Source organism: Cololabis saira, chromosome 9 (assembly GCF_033807715.1).
Source record: "Cololabis saira isolate AMF1-May2022 chromosome 9, fColSai1.1, whole genome shotgun sequence".
NCBI lineage: Eukaryota > Metazoa > Chordata > Actinopteri > Beloniformes > Belonidae > Cololabis > Cololabis saira.
In genome coordinates, this window is record NC_084595.1 from 37,506,636 (window position 1) to 37,526,617 (window position 19,982).

The 19,982-nt window shown below is 38.8% G+C and overlaps 2 protein-coding genes across 4 annotated transcripts; both read left to right on the forward strand.

Moving 5' to 3' along the window:
* Nucleotides 1-103: 103 nt before the first annotated feature.
* plpp5 (phospholipid phosphatase 5) lies at nucleotides 104-7,967 on the forward strand. 3 transcript variants are annotated; one of them, XM_061729478.1, is made up of 8 exons: nucleotides 104-295; nucleotides 2,717-2,851; nucleotides 2,956-3,064; nucleotides 3,280-3,370; nucleotides 3,482-3,545; nucleotides 3,661-3,785; nucleotides 4,001-4,171; nucleotides 5,000-7,967. In XM_061729478.1, the coding sequence occupies exons 2-8, from the start codon at nucleotides 2,781-2,783 to the stop codon at nucleotides 5,167-5,169; spliced, it is 801 nt and encodes a 266-aa protein (XP_061585462.1). In that variant the 5' UTR covers nucleotides 104-295; nucleotides 2,717-2,780; the 3' UTR covers nucleotides 5,170-7,967. The 3 variants fall into 3 exon arrangements, with proteins under 3 accessions (XP_061585462.1, XP_061585460.1, XP_061585461.1); XM_061729476.1 differs by having other exon boundaries at nucleotides 104-256; XM_061729477.1 differs by having other exon boundaries at nucleotides 104-256; nucleotides 2,722-2,851.
* A 1,597-nt stretch (nucleotides 7,968-9,564) lies between these two features.
* On the forward strand, nucleotides 9,565-16,805 carry cdc45 (CDC45 cell division cycle 45 homolog (S. cerevisiae)). Its single transcript, XM_061729475.1, has 18 exons — nucleotides 9,565-9,733; nucleotides 9,880-9,939; nucleotides 11,192-11,284; nucleotides 11,377-11,514; nucleotides 12,406-12,549; nucleotides 12,630-12,688; nucleotides 13,359-13,407; nucleotides 13,554-13,615; nucleotides 13,693-13,743; nucleotides 13,845-13,964; nucleotides 14,056-14,187; nucleotides 14,285-14,383; nucleotides 14,464-14,625; nucleotides 14,744-14,882; nucleotides 14,969-15,052; nucleotides 15,166-15,284; nucleotides 15,709-15,785; nucleotides 16,178-16,805. Exons 1-18 carry the CDS (start codon nucleotides 9,683-9,685, stop codon nucleotides 16,240-16,242), a joined length of 1,704 nt encoding a protein of 567 aa, XP_061585459.1. The 5' UTR covers nucleotides 9,565-9,682; the 3' UTR covers nucleotides 16,243-16,805.
* Nucleotides 16,806-19,982: the final 3,177 nt, after the last annotated feature.

Consider the following 19,982-nt stretch of genomic DNA (forward strand, 5'->3'; position numbering starts at 1 on the left):
TTTCTCTCATTACGTTAAATGACATTTCCTATCTACTTTCTACTTCTGAATGGACCTTTATTGTGAAAAGCTGGACCGGATGCAGCGTGTCTCTGCGCCAGCCTGCTGCCTCTCCTCCTCTGATCATCCCTTGTTTCTCTCAAGTCTTTAATGCTCCACTAACAGCTCGGCCAGGGTGAAGGGATGTCGAGGCCTCGTCTGTGTCTGCGGGGCATTTTCTTTTGAGGATGGAAAGCTGAGAAACGGCGTGTGTAAGGTGTGTAACTTGTGATGTTTCATCACGGAAACGGACCAGGTGTGTTGTTTGACAGATGTGGCTAGCTAGCTTAGCTGTGTACACATCTGTCCAAAGTCCAGCTGCTTCCCCTGCTGTCATTGATACATGTTATAACCTTGGCTTTACTTCATCTCATCACGGATTAATACAGTATCTAGATCAGCCAGAGCGTCAGCAGGTGTATCATACCTGGGAGGGGGGACAGGTGCAGCATTCTGGCCTAAAACTGGTTTCAGATGTAAAACACAGAGCCAGATCTCAGCAGGACAAATGAATATTATCCTAATTCAGGTGCTGTTTCCCCTCCCCTCTCAGACCAGGCTGAATGTAGGGAATACAGAGAAATTAAATGTGAATCCACTTTGCAGTGATGTGAGTGGAAGGTAAGTAAATTTAGATTTTATTAATTTAGATTTTAATGATTGAAATGCCTTTTTCAATCCTAGATTGGAAATGAGAAGTCTCTTTATGAATAATTGAATGGATTCTTTTTTTCTTTTTCTACACAGACTGTGCATTTCTGTACTTTGTTTAAGCATTTAGTACTGTACCTTTTATGTTTATAGTGTTTATGTTAACTGTATGTATAGCCATACTAGGGCTGAGCGATATATCGAGATTTTAATATATATCGATATATTTTCAAACGTGAAATGGCACGAAACAATATCGTTTATATTCTATATATGCAGGCAGTTTATTTTTGTTTAATTTGTTTGATACATTTTGATATTGTGCAGACCTCTGTTAATAAATGTACCTGTGTGACATTTGGCACATGGCTTTGAATTAAAACTGACTGTTTTTTTAAGGGTTTGCCTCAGAAAAAAATGAAGCTAACAGAGATGCTATGCTATAATGCTTTTGGGGAAGCCCGAATTATGTCGCGGAAAAAATATCGATATATATCGAGTATCGCCATTCAGCTAGAAAATATCGAGATATGACTTTTGGTCCATATCGCCCAGCCCTACTATATGAGTGAGAAGGGACAAATGAATTGTGCCTGTGATCCATTAAATTAGATTTTTAACTAATCACAATTGGACAATATAGCTGATAGTATCAATGTAGCCCAAGTGTCTTTGGGTGAGTCTAAACCCACATTATCTCCAGCTCATTCATGGGTGCGAGAGAGAAAAGTACTGCAAAAGGAAGAAAACTGTTGAAGTATTAAACAAGACCAAATGCATTTCATATAAAGATAAGATTTTTTTCTGTTGCATAATTTTTCTTAATGTATTTAGTTATTTTCGGTTTATGGACTGTTGTATACGTGTTATTGATGATGTGTTGTAAGTGTGAAAAAGAGGTCAGTCTTCCAGAAAAATAACATGTGTCGGATCATTTAAAACCATTATAATGAGATTTTTTTGAACTGGTTATGAAATACCTAAATGTGTACTTAAAAGGTTCAGCGCTTGATCCATTACAATTCACAAACGCATCACTTGCACTTGAGCCTCTTGGTACTTTAAGTAAAACTTTGAGTACATCATTAAAAGCCAACTGAAGTATTTTTATATTTTTTCAGCTATAACTACTATACTGTGTAGAGGGGAATAGATCTCTTGTGTGGAGTGAAAAACATCTCAATTTCAAACAGTGAGAGTGAGTTTTTGGTGACCAAAGTAGGTTATATTGGTAGTAAAATCTCGGGATGCCCACTTTGGTTCATAGAAACTCTGAAATTATTCAGCAGTGCACGCAAGAAAAGCCAGCTGTTTTTTTGACAGACGGGATTTAAAAATTGAATTATCTTTGGAAAGAACATGAGTTGATTGCCTGAATTATGACTGGCTGAAGAGTCCAGCAGTTGTGTGAATTCGACAATCTTTTACTTGTTCAGAAACAAGTCTGATGTTCTGACGATTAAAATGCCCTGGATTTATTTGCAGAGCCAAACAACTTTGAGGATGCAATTTCTTAGCTTTTACAGCAGATATGGTAGAGGTCCAAGGGGTTAAAAAAATAGTGGCAAAGTAAGCTAGTAATTTTACATTTGGAAAAGTCAGAAAGGGCAAAAACTGATCAACCAAAGGCAGTGTCCAACCCTGAACTCTGCTCAGGTAAAAACTGCCAACCCTGCTCCACTCACTCAAACTTTGGTTGGTCAATACGTACATTGTTTAGTAGTCGCAAAGCAAAGACTCTGCTAGTAGCTGGCAACAGAATATGCTTTAGAAAGTGTCCACCCGTCCAGTCAACAACATGGTTCAAAGCCAGGCATGGACTCTTTGTGCATGTTGGTGGCGCTGCTGAATATTGTAGTTATTGTCCTTCATGTAAAGCAACTCTGAAACATTTGCATTGAATACACACGTCCTGTTTTTATGCTGGATTTTTTCATTAAGTAATTATACGGTAATCAAACTTGACACCTACCAAATGAGAAATATTCTTCTCATTTACATTTTTCTTGAACTTTATTTCTTTAAGTGTAGTTAACAGTAGGTGGAGTTAGGATGTGTGCTGTCGACTGAAGTCCACTCCACGAAACAAGATGAAGAGGAGACTGCTCCGTGGGCTCCTGTCAGAAGTTTCCATCCGGTTGGGGCTTCTGCTCGTGTTCCTGTAAGCTGTGTGCTTTCTTTTTGAGTCTTACGTGTCGACACATAGCTGCATTTGCAATGTCAGTTTATTATTTAACACACAGGCATTGTTTGTGCTCTGTTTAGTGTGACAGAGCAGCTTCCTCCTTTCTACCGTGAGATCCAGCCGGAGGAGATGTGGCTGTATAAATTCCATCGTGTGGAGAGTGACCACGTACCCACTTCTCTCATGTTTGTGAGTATATGAGCTTGTTTCACCCATCACATGCAACTTGTAGGGTTTTTAAATAGTTCATTGCTGACTGAGCTGGGAGGTGTGAAATCCTCTGGCTGTTCAAAACGTTTAAAAGACTTGGATTTGGATTTGGAGGATTTTATTATAGGAATCTAATGTGAACAGTGAACAGTTTTCAAGATTGTTATTAAATATTTCTTGTTGTCTTCTATCAGAGTATAGCTGTCTTCACGCCGCTGATTGTAATCTTGGTTTTCACCCTCTTGAATAAATCGGAGCGTGGAGATCTCAAAGAAGCCTCTTTGGGTAAGAAACAGACAACCACATTTTGGATTTTTCACTTTAAAATATAATATGTTACGTTTGGAGTTGATATGTCTTTCTGATGATTGGTTTCTGTTTTCCTTTGTCATCCAGCTGTGACTCTGACGCTGGTGCTCAATGGGGTTTTCACCAACGTCATCAAACTTGTTGTTGGCAGGTACGCACAGAACTGAACACATCGTTTCTTAATTTGAATCGTTGTTCAAGAGCATAGAGAGGACATAGAGACCTAAATGTGTTCTCTACGGTGCCTCTTTTACTCTTCTCCTCAGGCCGCGACCGGACTTCTTCTACCGTTGTTTTCCGGACGGTCAGATGAATTTGGAGTTGCGCTGCAGCGGCGATCCAGACGTCATCATGGAGGGAAGGAAGAGCTTTCCCAGTGGACATTCTTCCTGTAAGAGACCATTGTATAGCTGGCACATGCTCAAGATGAAAAACAAAAAATACAAAAAGTGTGGCAGGCGAGCAAATATAAAAAAATGATGCATTTAAATCTATTTTCATAAAACTGAAGGTATGAGCATCCTGTTGTTTTCTCTGTTGGATCTGTGTGTTTGTGTGTGTATAAGCCTTCCTCTGATCTAACTGTGCTTTTCTCCTTTGTCTCAGTTGCCTTTGCAGGTTTGGGTTTCACTGCGCTGTACGTTGCAGGGAAGCTCCGCTGCTTCAGTGCAGCAGGCCAGGGCCGAGCCTGGCGACTCTGCGCCTTCTTAACCCCTCTACTCATTGCAGCTGTTATTGCCCTCTCCAGGACCTGCGACTACAAACATCACTGGCAAGGTCAGAGCTCTTGACTATTAAATACCTGCATGTGTGATACGCAGGCTCACTGACTGCGTTTACATGCATCAATAACCCTTTTAAAACCCGAATATTAGCAATAACCCGAATTTGCACGGCCATGTAAACACCAATAACCCCTTTGAATAACCCGAATTTGCTCATATTCCGGTTTTTAAAAACCCGAATATGACCCCTGGGTTACTCCTTTTAAAACCCAAATATTCAGTCATGTAAACGCCAAACGGAATATCCCGATCAAACGGAACATGAATTTGTTTTCTGCGCATGCTCTGTTCACAAGGAATCCTGGTCTTTTGAGTCCAGGAAGTTCTTATAAACACGGAGAAACACAAGACCAGGAGGAGACTAATCACTTCATAAATGTAATGAAGGATATGAACATTTTGGCATTTGTAGACGGTAGAAAGTACCGGGATAGCTAGATTTACAAGGTGAGCGAAAAGTTGCGCGAAGCAGCATTTGTTTTGAATTTGGATACAGGAAGAAGAAGCGGAAAAGACGGTAATTGCGTCATCACGTTCTCTGCGCGTCGCTGGTTTGATCCAGATATCCCGAATGATTAATTACCATGTACCCAGGGATAACCCTGTTAGCTCATGCATGGAAACGGAATATTCTGAATGTTTCAGTAACCGGAATATTAGCAATAACCCGAATTTTGACTGCATGTAAACGTAGTCACTGTTGGGCCAGGTTTTTATGGCAAGCTCACTGTTTACACTTGTGTTGTCACACGTTCACAAATTTTAATGCCACAGTTTCACATTAAGTCTGACGGTAGAACCCTCTCTGTTGTTGGTGTAGACGTGCTAGTGGGATCTCTGCTGGGCCTCGTCTTCGCCTGGCTCTGCTACAGACAGCACTTTCCTCCGCTTCAGGATCCAGACAGCCACAGACCCCTGCGCCACAGACAGACTGTTCCCACCGCACAGGAGCGCAAGCTGGCCAACTCCAGTTACATCCTGCCCCTGTAGGAAGTTGTAACCTCCTTCCTCCTCACTGGTGTCATTTATACGAGGTTACGTGTTCATCTGTGCAGTCTGGGTTTTTGCATCTTTAGGATTAGGCATCATATCAGTAATTATGTTTATCTTCAATCATGATGACTGTATTGTGGGGATTAACTGAAGTTGCAAATCAATCACATCAACCGGGTCAACTTGGTGGACGTCTATATTTCTAAATCTGAACATTTCTCAACAAACAGGTTACGTCGGTTTTGAAACTCTGGGGATGTTGTGTTGCTGTAACTAAACTAACACCACTTGCAGCAGCTGAGCAGGTTAACTGCACAATCACTGCCCCTCGTTCTCTGGCTCAGCTGTTGTGAAACAGTTTGTCGCGTGGGTAACTTTTGTGATTGTTTTGTAAACTTTCACCTTTTTAACAAACAGGGTTGATGCTTTAAAGAATATACCAGAGGGATTTATTTATTGTCTTTACATTATGCAACTTTTATTTAGTGTGGTGGACCAAAACCCAAAGGCATGCTTCACCACTATTTACTACTTTTAGCCACTTTCTTTTCTGGTATTGGAGCTGTTGGGGAGTGATAACAAGACTGGAAGGGTCGCGTCGCCTCAAGACCTGAAGTAGCACAAACATGGGAGGAATTTCAGAAAGGGAGGTTTGTTAGTTGTTATCGTGGGTCTACAGTATGTGAGCAGCTCTATTTGCTGAGAACAGTGAGCTTCAATGAAATGACTGAAACTAAGTTGACCTTAGAGCTCAGATAAGGAACAAGGTATTCCAGTATGTTGGGTTGATTGGTCCAGAGGAAAAATGTACATAGTTGTTTGTCCTGTTTGGCTCTGTCTGGCTTCTACCCTGATGTTTGTCTCAGAAAAGGCAAGCATCCTAGTATGATGTAAAAGTCTTTCCCAGTCTTCACATTATTGCACAACACGGTAATAATAGGGTTTGTTCAAACGCTTTCCCTGAAAAGTCATATTGGTAATAGGATTAAAACACAGGATGTGATTAAATCTACTTAAAAATACAAAAATATTTCTTAGGATAGAGGTTTTTGGGAAAAGTGACTCAAACGAATGTAAATAGTAGATCTATTGAGACTATTACTAGTTAACTTATTAACATATTTAGTACTGTAGTAATTTTTTTGACAACATTTTAACTGGCATAGAGAAATTGAACGTTTAAAGCTTCAGCTGCAGTAGTGGCTGGTACTGGCCTCCTAGAATTCATGGGATTTTTTTTTTTTTTTAAATAAGCAAAACCTTAAATAGCTTCAGCTATTAAAAAAAAAACAAAGTCATGCATGCTTGCCCTTTTAATTTAAATCCAGGCTTTCTCAAAAACCACTTTTCCAGCATGATTTGTTTGCTGGCTCTAGGCTACTTGAAATCTTCCCTCACCAATTTGATTTCCCTCTTATTTTCTATATAAATGCTACATTACCCAGTTTTCACCATAACATCCAGATGTAGCTGTGCAATTTTGTTTCTGACTGTTTTTTTCCAGTGCCAACTGTAACTTTGTAATCTCCTTTTTGCTGAATGCACGACAACAGTTCTGATCATCATCATCACAAATTAGTTTTACTGTAAAGGAACTGAGAGGTCAGCGTTTTCCTGTATCAGTGGTCTCAGGCTCTGGCTGTCTTTTTTGTTGTTATTTTTTTGTTTTGGTTTTTTGTAAGTGGATGCCAGCTCGTCAAGCAACCCCCATCTCAAATTTAAATGAGCAGTAGAAGTGGTTTGTTTCTGGTGTGAAGGTGAATCCAGATCTTTCTGATGACCTGAGAGGAGTGGGACTGTCCCGGTGATGGTGCTCGCCTCCCAGCGCTCCTGCGTCATCTTTTCACTTATTTATTGTTTCCATGCTGTGAATAGCTGAACTGGCATGTCGATTGGGATTCATTCTTGGTGCATGTTTCATTTGACTTGTCATCAACTTTCATGTACAACATAAAATACATTTTTTGCTGTACGAACAGGTTTACTACTTATTCCGTACTATTCTTTGATTATGTTTGGAATTGTGATTTTCTTTGGCAGTTGGTTCAAACATTCATGTTACTTTTACTTTTTATATTTTGGATATCATCGTCTATGAAGCAGACATTTTTGGGGGGATTTTTTTGTTGTTTTCGTTTGTTTTTGTTTTCAAAGCACATTTTACTTTGAGATGATCTGATGTCATCAGGATCTCGATGGTTTCAGTCGAGCTTCAGCAGAGGAAAACAGACAAATTTGTGCCTTTGTTTACCACTGTAGTAATCTTAGTTAATGAATGAAATATATACTGACTGTATGTCACAGTGTATGTTCTCTGTCACAATTTTGTTCTTATTTAATTTGACATGTACAGGATTCTCTTGTGAAGATAGTACGCAACATTGAAATGTGGCATGCTGCCTTTTACCTCAGAACAACAACAAAAAAACTTGAATTACTTTTCATAAATGTAAATTTTGTTGAACTTGGATTTGAATAATCCAATGTGGAGGGTGTAAAAATTGCATTAAACAAACTTGTGAGGGCATGTTGGAGTTTACTTGAACATTGTTCTGGTACATGTTATAAGATTCAGATGCATATTTCAGAGCACATGAGTTTTGTTTTTTGAACTGCTGCATTTTGATAAAATCCTGCATGTGTCGTAGCTGCACAGCATAAATCTTTCTCACTGCTTACATCCATTAGTTTTTTCTTTTCTGGTTTCAGTACATGTATGTCTTATCAGGTTGAAAATGGTGTCTGATCTAGCCTCATGTCAAGGGGTTGTATTAAAACTTGCCTGTTTGCTTTTATATTTCCTCTCATGCTGACATATTAGCCTAAATGTCTGTTATGATGCTTGTTTGTGAATAATTCTCCACTACACATGGCTCCCTATGAATTTACTTTTGACACACAGCAGTCCTGGTTCTGACTGTGTGTTGCTATTGATTATTGAATAACTGCAAAATAAAAACAGAAATGAAAACAAATGAGTTTTACTTTTTCTAATAGCTTGGCCTAAAGCAATTTAACTTGGTTCAATCTACATTTTCAGTTGTTTCATTATTTTACACTTTTTTTTTTTATCTTTTAAAATATTGTAGCTATATAATGTAATATGTATATCTTGTTTACAAGATTGTACTAGAGAAAAATAACCTAGGTAGGATCTTGGATCAAATAAGTCCTTGCCATAGTCTTGCTTGTACAAAATATTACAGCAATTCAACAACAGAGAAGTCTTTCAATAAATTGAAAGGTCTAAAGATTGTGAGTTTACATAGAAGTGAAAAAAACAATACTTTTTCCCCTAACTTTAAGCAGAACTCAATGCATTCATTATTTCATTGGAGGAAAAAGATAAATATTACACTTGTCTTTATTTGGATAGTTTTTTTTTTCTTGTTCTTCTGAATATGTGATATTATATTGGTAGCCTAATTTATCAATTACGTGTAGTTCAGTAAGAAGTACAATGCTGCTAACCAGTACTCGAGTTGAGGGGGGATGAGGGGGGATGGATGGCATCCCCCCCTGAAATAAAAACGGTCAAAATCATCCCCCCTGTAAAACTGCCATCCCCCCTTTCCATCCCTTATGTCATTTCATCAATGAATGTGGTTTTACTGCTATTTCAACATTTAGAGTCATCACCTGAAAAATAACTTATTTGACAATTTTCACCTGTTTCAAGTACATTTTCACTTAAAATAAGTAGAAAAATCTGCCAGTGGGACAAGATTTATCTTCTCATTACAAGCAAAAAAAATCTTGTTCCACTGGCAGATTTTTCTACTTATTTTAAGTGAAAATCAACTTGAAACAGTTTTTTTCCAGTGATGAGTCTTGTTTTAAGTGTAATGAGATTTTTTTTTACTAAAATGAGACATTTTAACTAGAAAAAAGAAAAATATTCTTGTTAAGAATTTGAGTTTTTGCAGCAATCCATTTTACTTATCCTGTGAAGGACAGAGTCATATTGATAAGTTCAGAAAACTGTTTTTTATTGTTGTGTTTTGATGTATTTGATGTAAGCCCAGTGGATATTTAAAGCTTACAGAAGGCTGCATTTAACTGCTGCTATGTCATTCTTGCAGTATTTCTGCAGGTGTTTTGGTCAGTGCTATTATTTCTAATATATTATATTATTTGTAATCAGCACAAATTATCTGTCCCCATATGATAAAATCCACCATCCCCCCTGATCTTTTTTTACAACTCGAGTACTGCTTCCAGGTAAAGTTTGTTTACAACGAGCTGTAATAACTCTCATCAGCTGTAATCATCTCATGAAGATGCCTGCTTGTTTTCCTGTTTTGGTTTTTTCAGCTGGGGGCGTGGTCTAGTGCCTATGACGCGTCCTACTCGGAGACCGCTGATTGGCTGGCGGCGCTGCGGGGATTTGGCGCCACATTTCAGTCGAGCTCCGAGAGACTGACAGCAACAACAATAAAGACATTTCCCCCGCGTTGGATCCTTTTGTTAGTCTTCTATCATCTTAAAGGTTTTTAATCGACATTGTAAAATGTTTATCACAGACATAAGGAAGGACTTTTATGAGGTTATTTCCAATCAGGTGAGTGTATGTGGACAGACTTGACATTAGTCCTGTTAGCCGGCTAAGCTGCTCACTTTAGTGAGTCTTAGCACGCAGGCTAAAGTTAGCTGCGGCTTCACAACGCGGGGCATTAATGTCACAATTTGATGTTTGTTTCTGTTCAGAGAGTCGCGCTCCTGGTTGCAGCCGACATCGATGCTCTGTGCGCCTGTAAGATCCTGCAGGTAAGAACCGAGTGTTAAGGCTGATTTATGGTTCCGCGTTACACCGACGCAGAGCCTTCGGCGTAGGGTACGCAGAACCATAAATCAGGCTTTAGCAGGTGCTAGCTCTGTTTCAGCTGTTTCCCCGCTGTTTGCACTAGTGGATCTGTAAAGTTGATGTTTATTTTAGCACTGAACAGAGGTGTCAAAAGTATTCACATTCATTACTCAGGTAGAAGTATAGATACTAGAGTTTAAAAATACTCCTCTAGAAGTTGAAGTATCAACTCAAGTTTTTACTCAAGTAAAAGTATAAAAGTACTGGTTTCAAAACTACTTAAAGTATAAAAGTAAAAGTAATGTAAGGGGGAAAAAGCCATTAAGGACAAAAGCCATTGAAAATGAATGCATCTTAGTATAATGCAAATATATTAAAGAACCATATATGTGTACTATTGAGCATTAACATGTGTTTCAGAGAGCAGCAGATATGATGACTAGTTGCCTATAAGTATTGTAATGGTGCAAAAAGTCAAACTTCAGAGGCATGTTATCATTTATCCTAACCTTTATTGGAATGTACATCCAAGTTTAGTTGCAGGAATCTGAGGGAACGGATGTAAGAACAAAACTGGACAAGAACATCTGAAACAACCACAACCAAATTCACTCTATCCGGATGGAGCAATTTAACTGGATATTTTTTTTTTTTAAAAGGCTGAAATGAAATAGAGTAAGGAGGCTGTTTTTAAAATGTAATGAGTAAAAAGTACAGATAATTGCGTGAAAATGTAAGGAGTAAAAGTAAAAAGTTCACTCCAGTGAAGTATAGATAACCAAAATGTCTACTTAAGTAAGGTAACGAAGTATTTGTACTTCGTTACTGGACACCTCTGGCACTGAATCTTACTGGAGTAATGTACAAACTGCCACAATTGTATCACTGTTTGATTTTTACTTCGATTTTTCCTGAAGGTTATTAATTGACTGCATTAATGTGGATAACCTACTAGCGCTCATATTTATCCACAAAGTTTCTTATTGACGTCTTTTTCAGGGACTCATGTTTCATTGTTTTATCTTTAATTGGGAAAATAAAGTATCAGAGTCTGTGACACCTGTAAAAATGCATCAGTGTAACCCTCAAATTCCTGACAGCTGCTCTGGATGTACTGATCATGTTTTGCCTCTGGAGAAATCAAATTATGTGGCCAAAGGGAAATTTACTTTTTTTTTAAAGGACAATAAAGTGTAATCCCATTTGTGTTGTTAGGCGCTGTTTCACTGTGACCAGATCCAGTATACACTTGTGCCGGTTACAGGCTGGCAGGACCTCGGCACGGCCTTTCTGGAACACAAAGAGCAGGTATCGTGCATCACTGAGCCCTTCACGTATGACACAAGGCTGAATGAGGATCAACTGATTTAATTAAATGTATTGTTTTTGGTGTGGTGTAGTTTCGATACTTTGTTCTCATCAACTGCGGAGCAAATGTCGACCTCCTTGAGATGCTGCAGCCAGATGATGACTCCATCTTCTTCATCTGTGACACTCACCGGCCTGTGGATGTGGTCAACGTCTACAATGACACGCAGGTGATTAACGCTGATCTGCTTAGTTCAAAGTGTGGGCCTCTGTGTGAGGAATGCACTCTTTGACAACACATGTTCTTTTTTCCTTTCGCACAGTGACTGCGTTTACATGCACTCAATAACCCTTTTAAAACCTGAATATTGGTAATAACCCAACTTTGCACGGCCATGTAAACACCAATAACCCCTTTTGAATAACCCGAATTTGCTCATATTCCGGTTTTTAAAAACCCGAATATTACCCCTGGGTTACTCCTTTTAAAACCCGAATATTGGGTCATGTAAACGCCAAACGGGATATCCCCATCAAACGGAACAGGAATTTGTTTTCTGCACATGCTCTGTTCACAAGGAATCTTGGTCTTTTGAGTCCAGGACGTTCTTATAAACACGGAGAAACACAAGACCAGGAGGAGACTAATCACTTCATAAATGTAATGAAGGATATGAACATTTCTGCATTTGTAGACGGTAGAAAGTACCAGGATAGTGAGATTTACAAGAAGGTGAACGAAAAGTTGCGCGAAGCAGCATTTGTTTTGAATTTGGATACAGAAGAAGAAGCAGAAATGACGCTAATTGCGTCATGATGTTCTCCGCGCGTTGCTGGTTTGATCGGGATATCCCGAATGATTAATTACCATGTATACAGGGATAACCCTGTTAGCTCACGCATGGAAACGGAATATTCTGAATGTTTCAGTAACCGGAATATTAGCAATAACCCGCATTTTGACTGCATGTAAACGTAGTCAAAGACATTCAGGCATGAATTAACTTTTGCACCTCATGTTCGCTTCGTATTAAGATATTAAATCCCCTCAGCTGGAAACTGCAGACTTGTATCACTTGTAAAAAGGAGTGTTGCTTCAATATATGCCTTTTCCTTCATAGATAAAACTCCTAATCAAACAAGACGATGACCTGGGTGTGCCTTCCTATGATGACATCTTCCGGGATGAAGAAGAGGAAGATGACTCTGGAAACGAGAGTGACGAAGGCTCAGAGCCGTCTGGGAAACGGAGGAGATATGATGAAGTGCGTTGATGGGTCAAAATAAACCGAGGAATTATGGTGCGGTCTGTAACAGTTGTCTTATTGTGATCGTGTTATTACAGGGGGCGGTTGAGAGGAGGATTGAACGCCAGCGAGCACGGAGGCAGTGGGAAGCACAGAGGTGACGCATTGTTCACTGATTAACTGAATCAGATATACAGGACTGTCTCAGAAAATTTGAATATTGTCCTTTATTTTCTTTAATGCAAAAATGTCATACATTCTGGATTAATTACAAATCAACTGAAATATTGCAAGCCTTTTATTATTTTAATATTGCTGATCATGGCTTACAGCTTAAGAAAACTAAAATATCCAATCTCAAAAAATCAGAATATTCTGGGAATCTTAATCTTAAACTGTAAGCCATAATCAGCAATATTAAAATAATAAAAGGCTTGCAATATTTCAGTTGATTTGTAATGAATCCAGAATGTATGACATTTTAGTTTTTTTTAATTGCATTACAGAAAATAAAGGACTTTATCACAATATTCTAATTTTCTGAGACAGTCCTGTACTTTATTGACCCCAGAGGAGAAACTGTCTTTAGTTCCAGATGATCCCATTCAAAAGTCTTAAAGAAGTAGGAAATTATAAAATATGTCAATACATTTAAACATAAGTACTAAAATAAAATAAAATATATCAAAATACTAAAACATAAATGTACATTTTGATTTTGTATCTACAGTGTGATAATTAACACAACAGTTTGCACTGGGATTTTATGGTAATAAACCAACAGTAGTTGTGTAGGTTAGTTCATACTAACGTTTTATTCTCCACAGGAGGGAAATCCTGTTCGACTATGAGCAGTATGAATACCACGGCACTTCTGTGAGTCGCCTCTTACCTGATCGGAGCGCTGGGAACACATAAGCATGAAAAATGAACATAATCTTCAGAAATATATTTTTTAAACATAACTTTGTCTTGACTCATGTTCTACATGCTCTCTTGTTATTTTTGTGTTGTCTCTCAAGGCTGCGATGATGTTTTTTGAGCTTGCTTGGATTTTGACAAAAGACACCAAGGACATGCTCTGGTGAGATATCTGACCGATTTCCCTTTAAATGTGGATATTCTTGTACAGACTTGAATATAGACTTGTTTGTTTTGCAGGTGGTCCATCATTGGGCTGACAGACCAGTGGGTTCATGATAAAATAACACAGTAAGAATGTCCCTCAGCATTTAACAAACAATAATATGCCTAATAATGAAGATAAATGCTTGTATTAGATGACTTTGTCTCTGTTTTCTTTTCTTTTTTAGTATGAAGTACGTTACAGATATCGCTACACTGCAGCGACATGTCTCCAGGCACAACCACCGAAATGAGGACGAGGAAAACTCTCTGTCCATCGACTGTATGCGGATTTCCTTTGAATACGAGTATCCTTAAATCAGCTGATATTTAAGTCTTTTTTTTTTTTTTATGCATGTGTCACTTTCTTTTTGTTTTTCCTTAACCTTGCACTTCCAGCCTGCGCCTAACACTGTACCAGCACTGGTCTTTGTACGAGAGTCTGTGTAATTCCTGCTACACCTCATGCAGCTTCAAGCTCTGGACCTTAAATGGCCAAAAGAAACTTCAGGAGTTCTTAGCGGACATGGGGTGCGTTCCTGGATGTCTGTGCTTTACGCGTAACAGTGGAGACCCTAATTAGTCCTCAGTTTTGCTCAATAATTTTTGTGTGTGGTGCTTTTAACAGTCTACCCCTCAAACAAGTGAGACAGAAGTATAACTCCATGGACATGTCGATCAAAGAGAACCTGAGGGAAGTCATTGAAGAGTCTTCCAATAAATACGGGTATGAAAATAGACGTGGAAACAACACCCGGGGGTGTTTGGGTTTCTTGTGGAGTAACTTTGTTCTCCCCTTTTCATCAGTATGAAGGACATCCGCATCCAGACGTTTGGGGTTCACTTTGGTTTTAAGAATCGTTTCCTGGCCAGCGACATGGTGCATGCTGCAGCTGCCTTGCTGGAGAGCACTGAGAAAGATGAGAGCGACAATGACAACTTCATCAAGGCTCTTGATTCCCTCTCAAGGTGTGTAAAGAAAACCTGGTTCTGGATGTTTTCAAATGTTGACAAAGGCTCTTTTTTTTTTTTTAAACTCTGAGCTTTGAGGGTTTTATTTATGGCACTGTACTCTTTGTCTGCGCAGGAGTAAACTTGATCGTCTCCACGTGGGCATCGATTTGGCTAAGAAGAAGCTGATGGCCGTCCAGCAGACGGTAGCCAGCTGCATCTGCACCAACGTCATCCTGTCGCAGGGGCCTTTCCTCTACTGCTACCTCATGGAGGTACGAGAGTCTGCCTTCCCCATCACGTCTCTTCAGCAGCACATCCTAGTTTAGATCATACCCTCATCCTGCTCTTTCCTCTGTAGGGAACACCTGATGTGAAGCTCTTCTCAAAGCCAATGGCCTTGACTCTTCTCTCCAAGTATCTTCTGAAGGCTTTTATCCACTCGGTGAGTACGGTATCTATCAAAACTGATCCAGAATGTGAGGGAGGGTTGAGCCCGAATCCATATAGTTATTGAGGTCTTAACCTCATTTAACTCATTATATCTTGGCTGTTTAGACGAGAAATAAACGCTGCAAACTGCTCCCTCTCATCATGGCTGCTCCCAAAGATGTGGAGAAGGGAACGGTAATTGTTTTGGGAATCCCACCAGAGTCGGAGACATCTGACAAAAAGAAGTAAGTCTCAAACAAACCGATGTTCAGCTGCATGCACCTACCGTTGCTCTGAGGCAGTTCACATTACATTCTTACTGCATTAATATATAATGTTTGGTTGGGATGTTGGAAAGAAATGTGTTCTCATAAGAATCTACTTACTGTTTTTATTATTATTTTTAGAAATTATTGTCTTCAACTTTAACACATTTAGTAAAGACTTGACACGCCTCACATATTATTTATACATTCCATACTGATAAAGTTTTAATGTTGGGCTTTATATTTATTTCAGAGCTTCATAAAATTGTAGCTTTTACTACTTTATTTTAAGCACAAACAAAAAAAACCTGAAAATGCTTTATCATAGTAGCAGGAACTTTTTTTTATTCATACACATATATATTTGCGTAAAATATTAACTTTCTTTGCTTTGTCCTGGAAGTTTCTTTGGTCGAGCATTTGAGAAAGCTGCAGAGAGCACCAGCTCCCGAACGCTTCATGACCAATTCGATACTTCTAGTAAGTACCTTTTTCATTTTCTGCCCCAGTCTCCAATTGCTGTTTAGGGCAGATGGCAGTCTCGTCTGTCGTCACTAGGTGGCAGCGCTGTCTTTGTGTAATGTGGACATTTTTAACAGACAGCTTAAATCTGCCTTTCATTTTATTTATATGTGTGTGTATGTCTGTATGTCTGTCTGTATGTATATGTGTATACTATTCTAGGAATTAAGTGCATTTCACCATATTTATCATCTACTTGGACTGATTTATGACTATTTGTGCTCATTTGTTTATCTGAGATTTGACTGTTTCTTTTTAAAAGAACCTCCAGAAATAGGTCGATCTGGACGATGAAAATGTTGGCGTTTTCAACCAACTCTTAATTTTTGTCCGTGTTTTTCATTCTACAGTCATTGAACTAAAGGCGGAGGACAGAAGCAAGTTTCTGGATGCTCTCATCACTCTCCTGTCATGAGGATGTACAGAGCCAAGGAACTCGGGAGTTTTGAGGCCAAGTCCACATTCTTCACCTCAACTTGAACTTTCTCACATCTTGGCATTGGATGTCACGGTGTTGCATCAGTACAAGAACTTCAACTCCATTTTTATATATATATGTATTTTTTTAAGATTTTACTCAGTTTTATGTGTATATTGTACAGTTCTATTGTAAAGATTGGAATTATTGTTTGTGTTTTTAAAATCCCTCTCTGTGTATGTTCTAGTTCAAATCAGATTACATTTCAAATGCATTTAATAAATAATTTAAAAAAAACGTAACTGCTTTGATTGTCCATCGAGAACCATCATTCGTACTACGTGTATGTGACGCCTTATTCCACAAATCCTGAACTGTTTCTGCAGGTCTTAGAGATGAAGCCAATAGAGATGATCTGATTTCCTTTTTAATTTCCTTCCTACTTTCATTATTTTATATGGAAAATGTCATGGGGCCATGGATAAACGTTGAGCTTTTACCTAAAGTCCCACCTTGTGTGATTCTGTGAAGATATTAAATTGATTTAAACTACCATTTAAGACAGTTGTCTATGTCATACTGTTCTTCAAAAGGTTCTTCATGTTTATATCATTTTCTTTTGCAGTACCTTTTCTCTTGCAATGATGAATTCAGGGTCATGCAGGTTTAGACTCACCCACAGTTGATGCTGATGTTTATATATAAAAAAAAAAACTAACATTACAAATCAATATGTGGTACATGATGTGGAAAAAAAATTAGATACAAGTTACATCAACAGAGAGAGAGAGAAAGATATTGGTCACTTTAATCTGGTAGAGTGAACCTGAGTTAAACAAATGTTCTGGGGAGCCCAGGGATTAAAATGCCAGCTTTCCAGTTGTTTGGAAAATGATTTTCAAGTAAATGACATTCAAAAATTCCTACAAAATGATTCTCATTTATTTATTATCGCTTGATACTGAAAATGACAAGTGTGAGGTAGAATATTAACAAATATGTGAAGATAAAATCTTATTTCTGAGGGACTTTTAAAATGAAAATGATTTGAAGTGAAATTAATTCAAGTTAACGAAGCCAAACAGAAACTTTTGTTTGTAGTTGAGAATAGACCCTTTTGTCAAAGCGGTTCCAGTTCTGGTTCAGAGCAAGCGTACTAACATGGCAGCAGTTTGTGGTTTTGTTTTGTCTTTATTTTTGTTCTTCCCTCAACAGCTAACTGTGGATAAAGTACCAGTTCAGAGTCGGGACACCCGGCCCTCAAAACCACAGACCAGACACAAGAACTGGTTACGCCGAGGGTCAGGGGGGGGATTATAACAACCAACCGAAACGTTGTGACTCCCATTCCTACGTCACCTCTCTAAAAACAAAATCACGAAAAGCTTTTCAAAGGAATAGACACCAAACTGAAGCATCCGGTTCGTGGAGTGGACTAACGGCATTGTGATCGGTAGTTGCTGACGTTCATGGATCCCTCTCAAAACGGCAGGTACAGGTCCAAGTCCAGGTCCCGGTGTGAGCATGTGCCCCTGTAATGGACTGACTGGCTGTCCACAGTCTTTTCATCTGGTTCCAGGTTCTTAAAATAACGCACGATTTGGATTTCCACTGAAAATCTTTCAAAACAAGTTTTGGCTATGTTTGTGCTCAAGCTGGAAGAAGCATTGAGATTTAATGAACTTAACATCTTCCCCTGAGCTCGGCCTGCTCAAGTGGGACAAAGGTCAGCGTTGTGAACTTGGCCCACGGTGGAAAATGTAGGCCAGACCGTCCAACTGCAAGGGAGATGCCGGAAGCTGCTCTCTGCGGGGCAATTAAGATGCTTATCGCCCTCGGTCCGGGATGAGATCATGAACGTTTAGGGTGTTTGACAGGGAAGTCAGGACTTTCAACAGGACTGAACTTTGTCGGGTTTTGCATTGTGCAGCAGCAGAGGACATTAATGCAAACAGTCCTATTTCCAAAAAGGTTAATTTGCAGTCATTTTTTGGTGGTAAGAAAGGTTTGTCCTCTTAATAGCATTGTTTACACTGACAGCACATTGATGTTATCCTGGAAAAATGCCCCAGAATGCAGCTGAGGAAGCCCTGCAGTTTATTTTTGGAGACATAATTATCACTAATTGCTTTGAAACGTGCCTTTGGTAGCTTCTTTGATTTTACTTTAATTTCCTTCTTTCTGTCTTCCTTTATTTTGTCCATGTGGGATCATGGAAGTTTACCATGTTTACTTTGGTTGAGAAGATTTCCTTTTGTCTGTTTAAGTCCTCACGGCAGCGCCCGCAGCGCGTAGACACCTGTTTTTAGTCTTTGTTTCAACGTGGAAAAAGCTGCTCGTCAATAAAAACGACTTTAAACTCCAACTCTCGACGTATTTGCAAAAAACATACGTTTAAGTAACGTATCTGCAAAAATGAACATTAAAATGACCATCATGAACCTGAAATTTGTTACAATAAGTATAAGACAATAAGATCTGTGGGGATCAAGAATGTATGGGATTTTTCTATGATGCATAGTTGTTAATGTTATGTGGCAAACAAACATAAAAGTTTGTGTTTATGCTCTAAAGCTTAATCATTGTAAAAAAATAATGTGTACATAAGACTATGATAATTGGTTGAGTTGTAGTTTTATGTACAGAGTGCAGCCAGCCCAGGTTTGCCTCCTCTGTCTGCCAATTTAATATCATGATTCAGTGACATTCACGTAAAAATGTGTTAATAATTCTTGACTTCTTTGTTTTAACATATCATGTTAATCAGCTGTTGGCATCCTGGAGTCCACACTACGAATGTCAATGTCAATTTTATTTATATAACATTTAAAAACAACCGAGGTCGACCAAAGTGCTGTACAGTGTACATTTAAAATGAAACAATACCAAGAGAAAATACAGTACAAAGTGTAGAAACAATAAAATCCCTAACGTACTAGGATGATCAATAAAATAGTAATAAAAAATAGAAAATAGACGGCAAAGAACAGACAACAAAGTGCACAATCACTTCTCACGAAGTCATATTAACGTGGCGCTTTTAAAATCAACACGTTTTTGAAAAAACCTGAGGCTGTACGTAACTGTGATTGAAGAGGAAGCTAAAAAAATTAGGATACAATGAACAAATATAAATCCATATTGTGTATATGGAACATATTACAATGTAGTCACATATGATTGAACAAATGTTTCAATAATCAAGACGATCTAACATTTATTGCTCATCTGTGACAGTGGATCAAGAAAAACCTGCAGCAACCAAACCCCTGAGTAACTGAAAGTGTCTTTTATTCAATATTCAAACACCAAGGTCGCGTCCATGCTTCTGTCAGAAGTTACAGGTTGACCCTCTCTTTGTATCCTGTTGTTAAGTCACTACTTTGTTGATATTTCCACACTCACATGGCAATTTTCGGGTCAGCGATCAGAAACAGCGTAAAACATCGATGGGCCTGTTGTTACACCGGTGTGACATCCACCTGTTCAGCCCATCATTTTCCTTCTCCTCTCAGCCATCAATCACAGGGCTTTCCATCCCCCCTCTTGCACCTCTAAAGTGGGGCCGCTGCCCTTTACGCCTCTCTGGATCTGAGGAATGTGCCGTGCAATAAACCCAACACACACTCACTCCGATGCTGAAGAAACAGCTCTCCAAAGGGAGGATCACAAACACGGCGTGTAGATGTGTGGAGCAGCATTTCTGAAGGCTTCACACTCAGTCAGTCATGATGCCT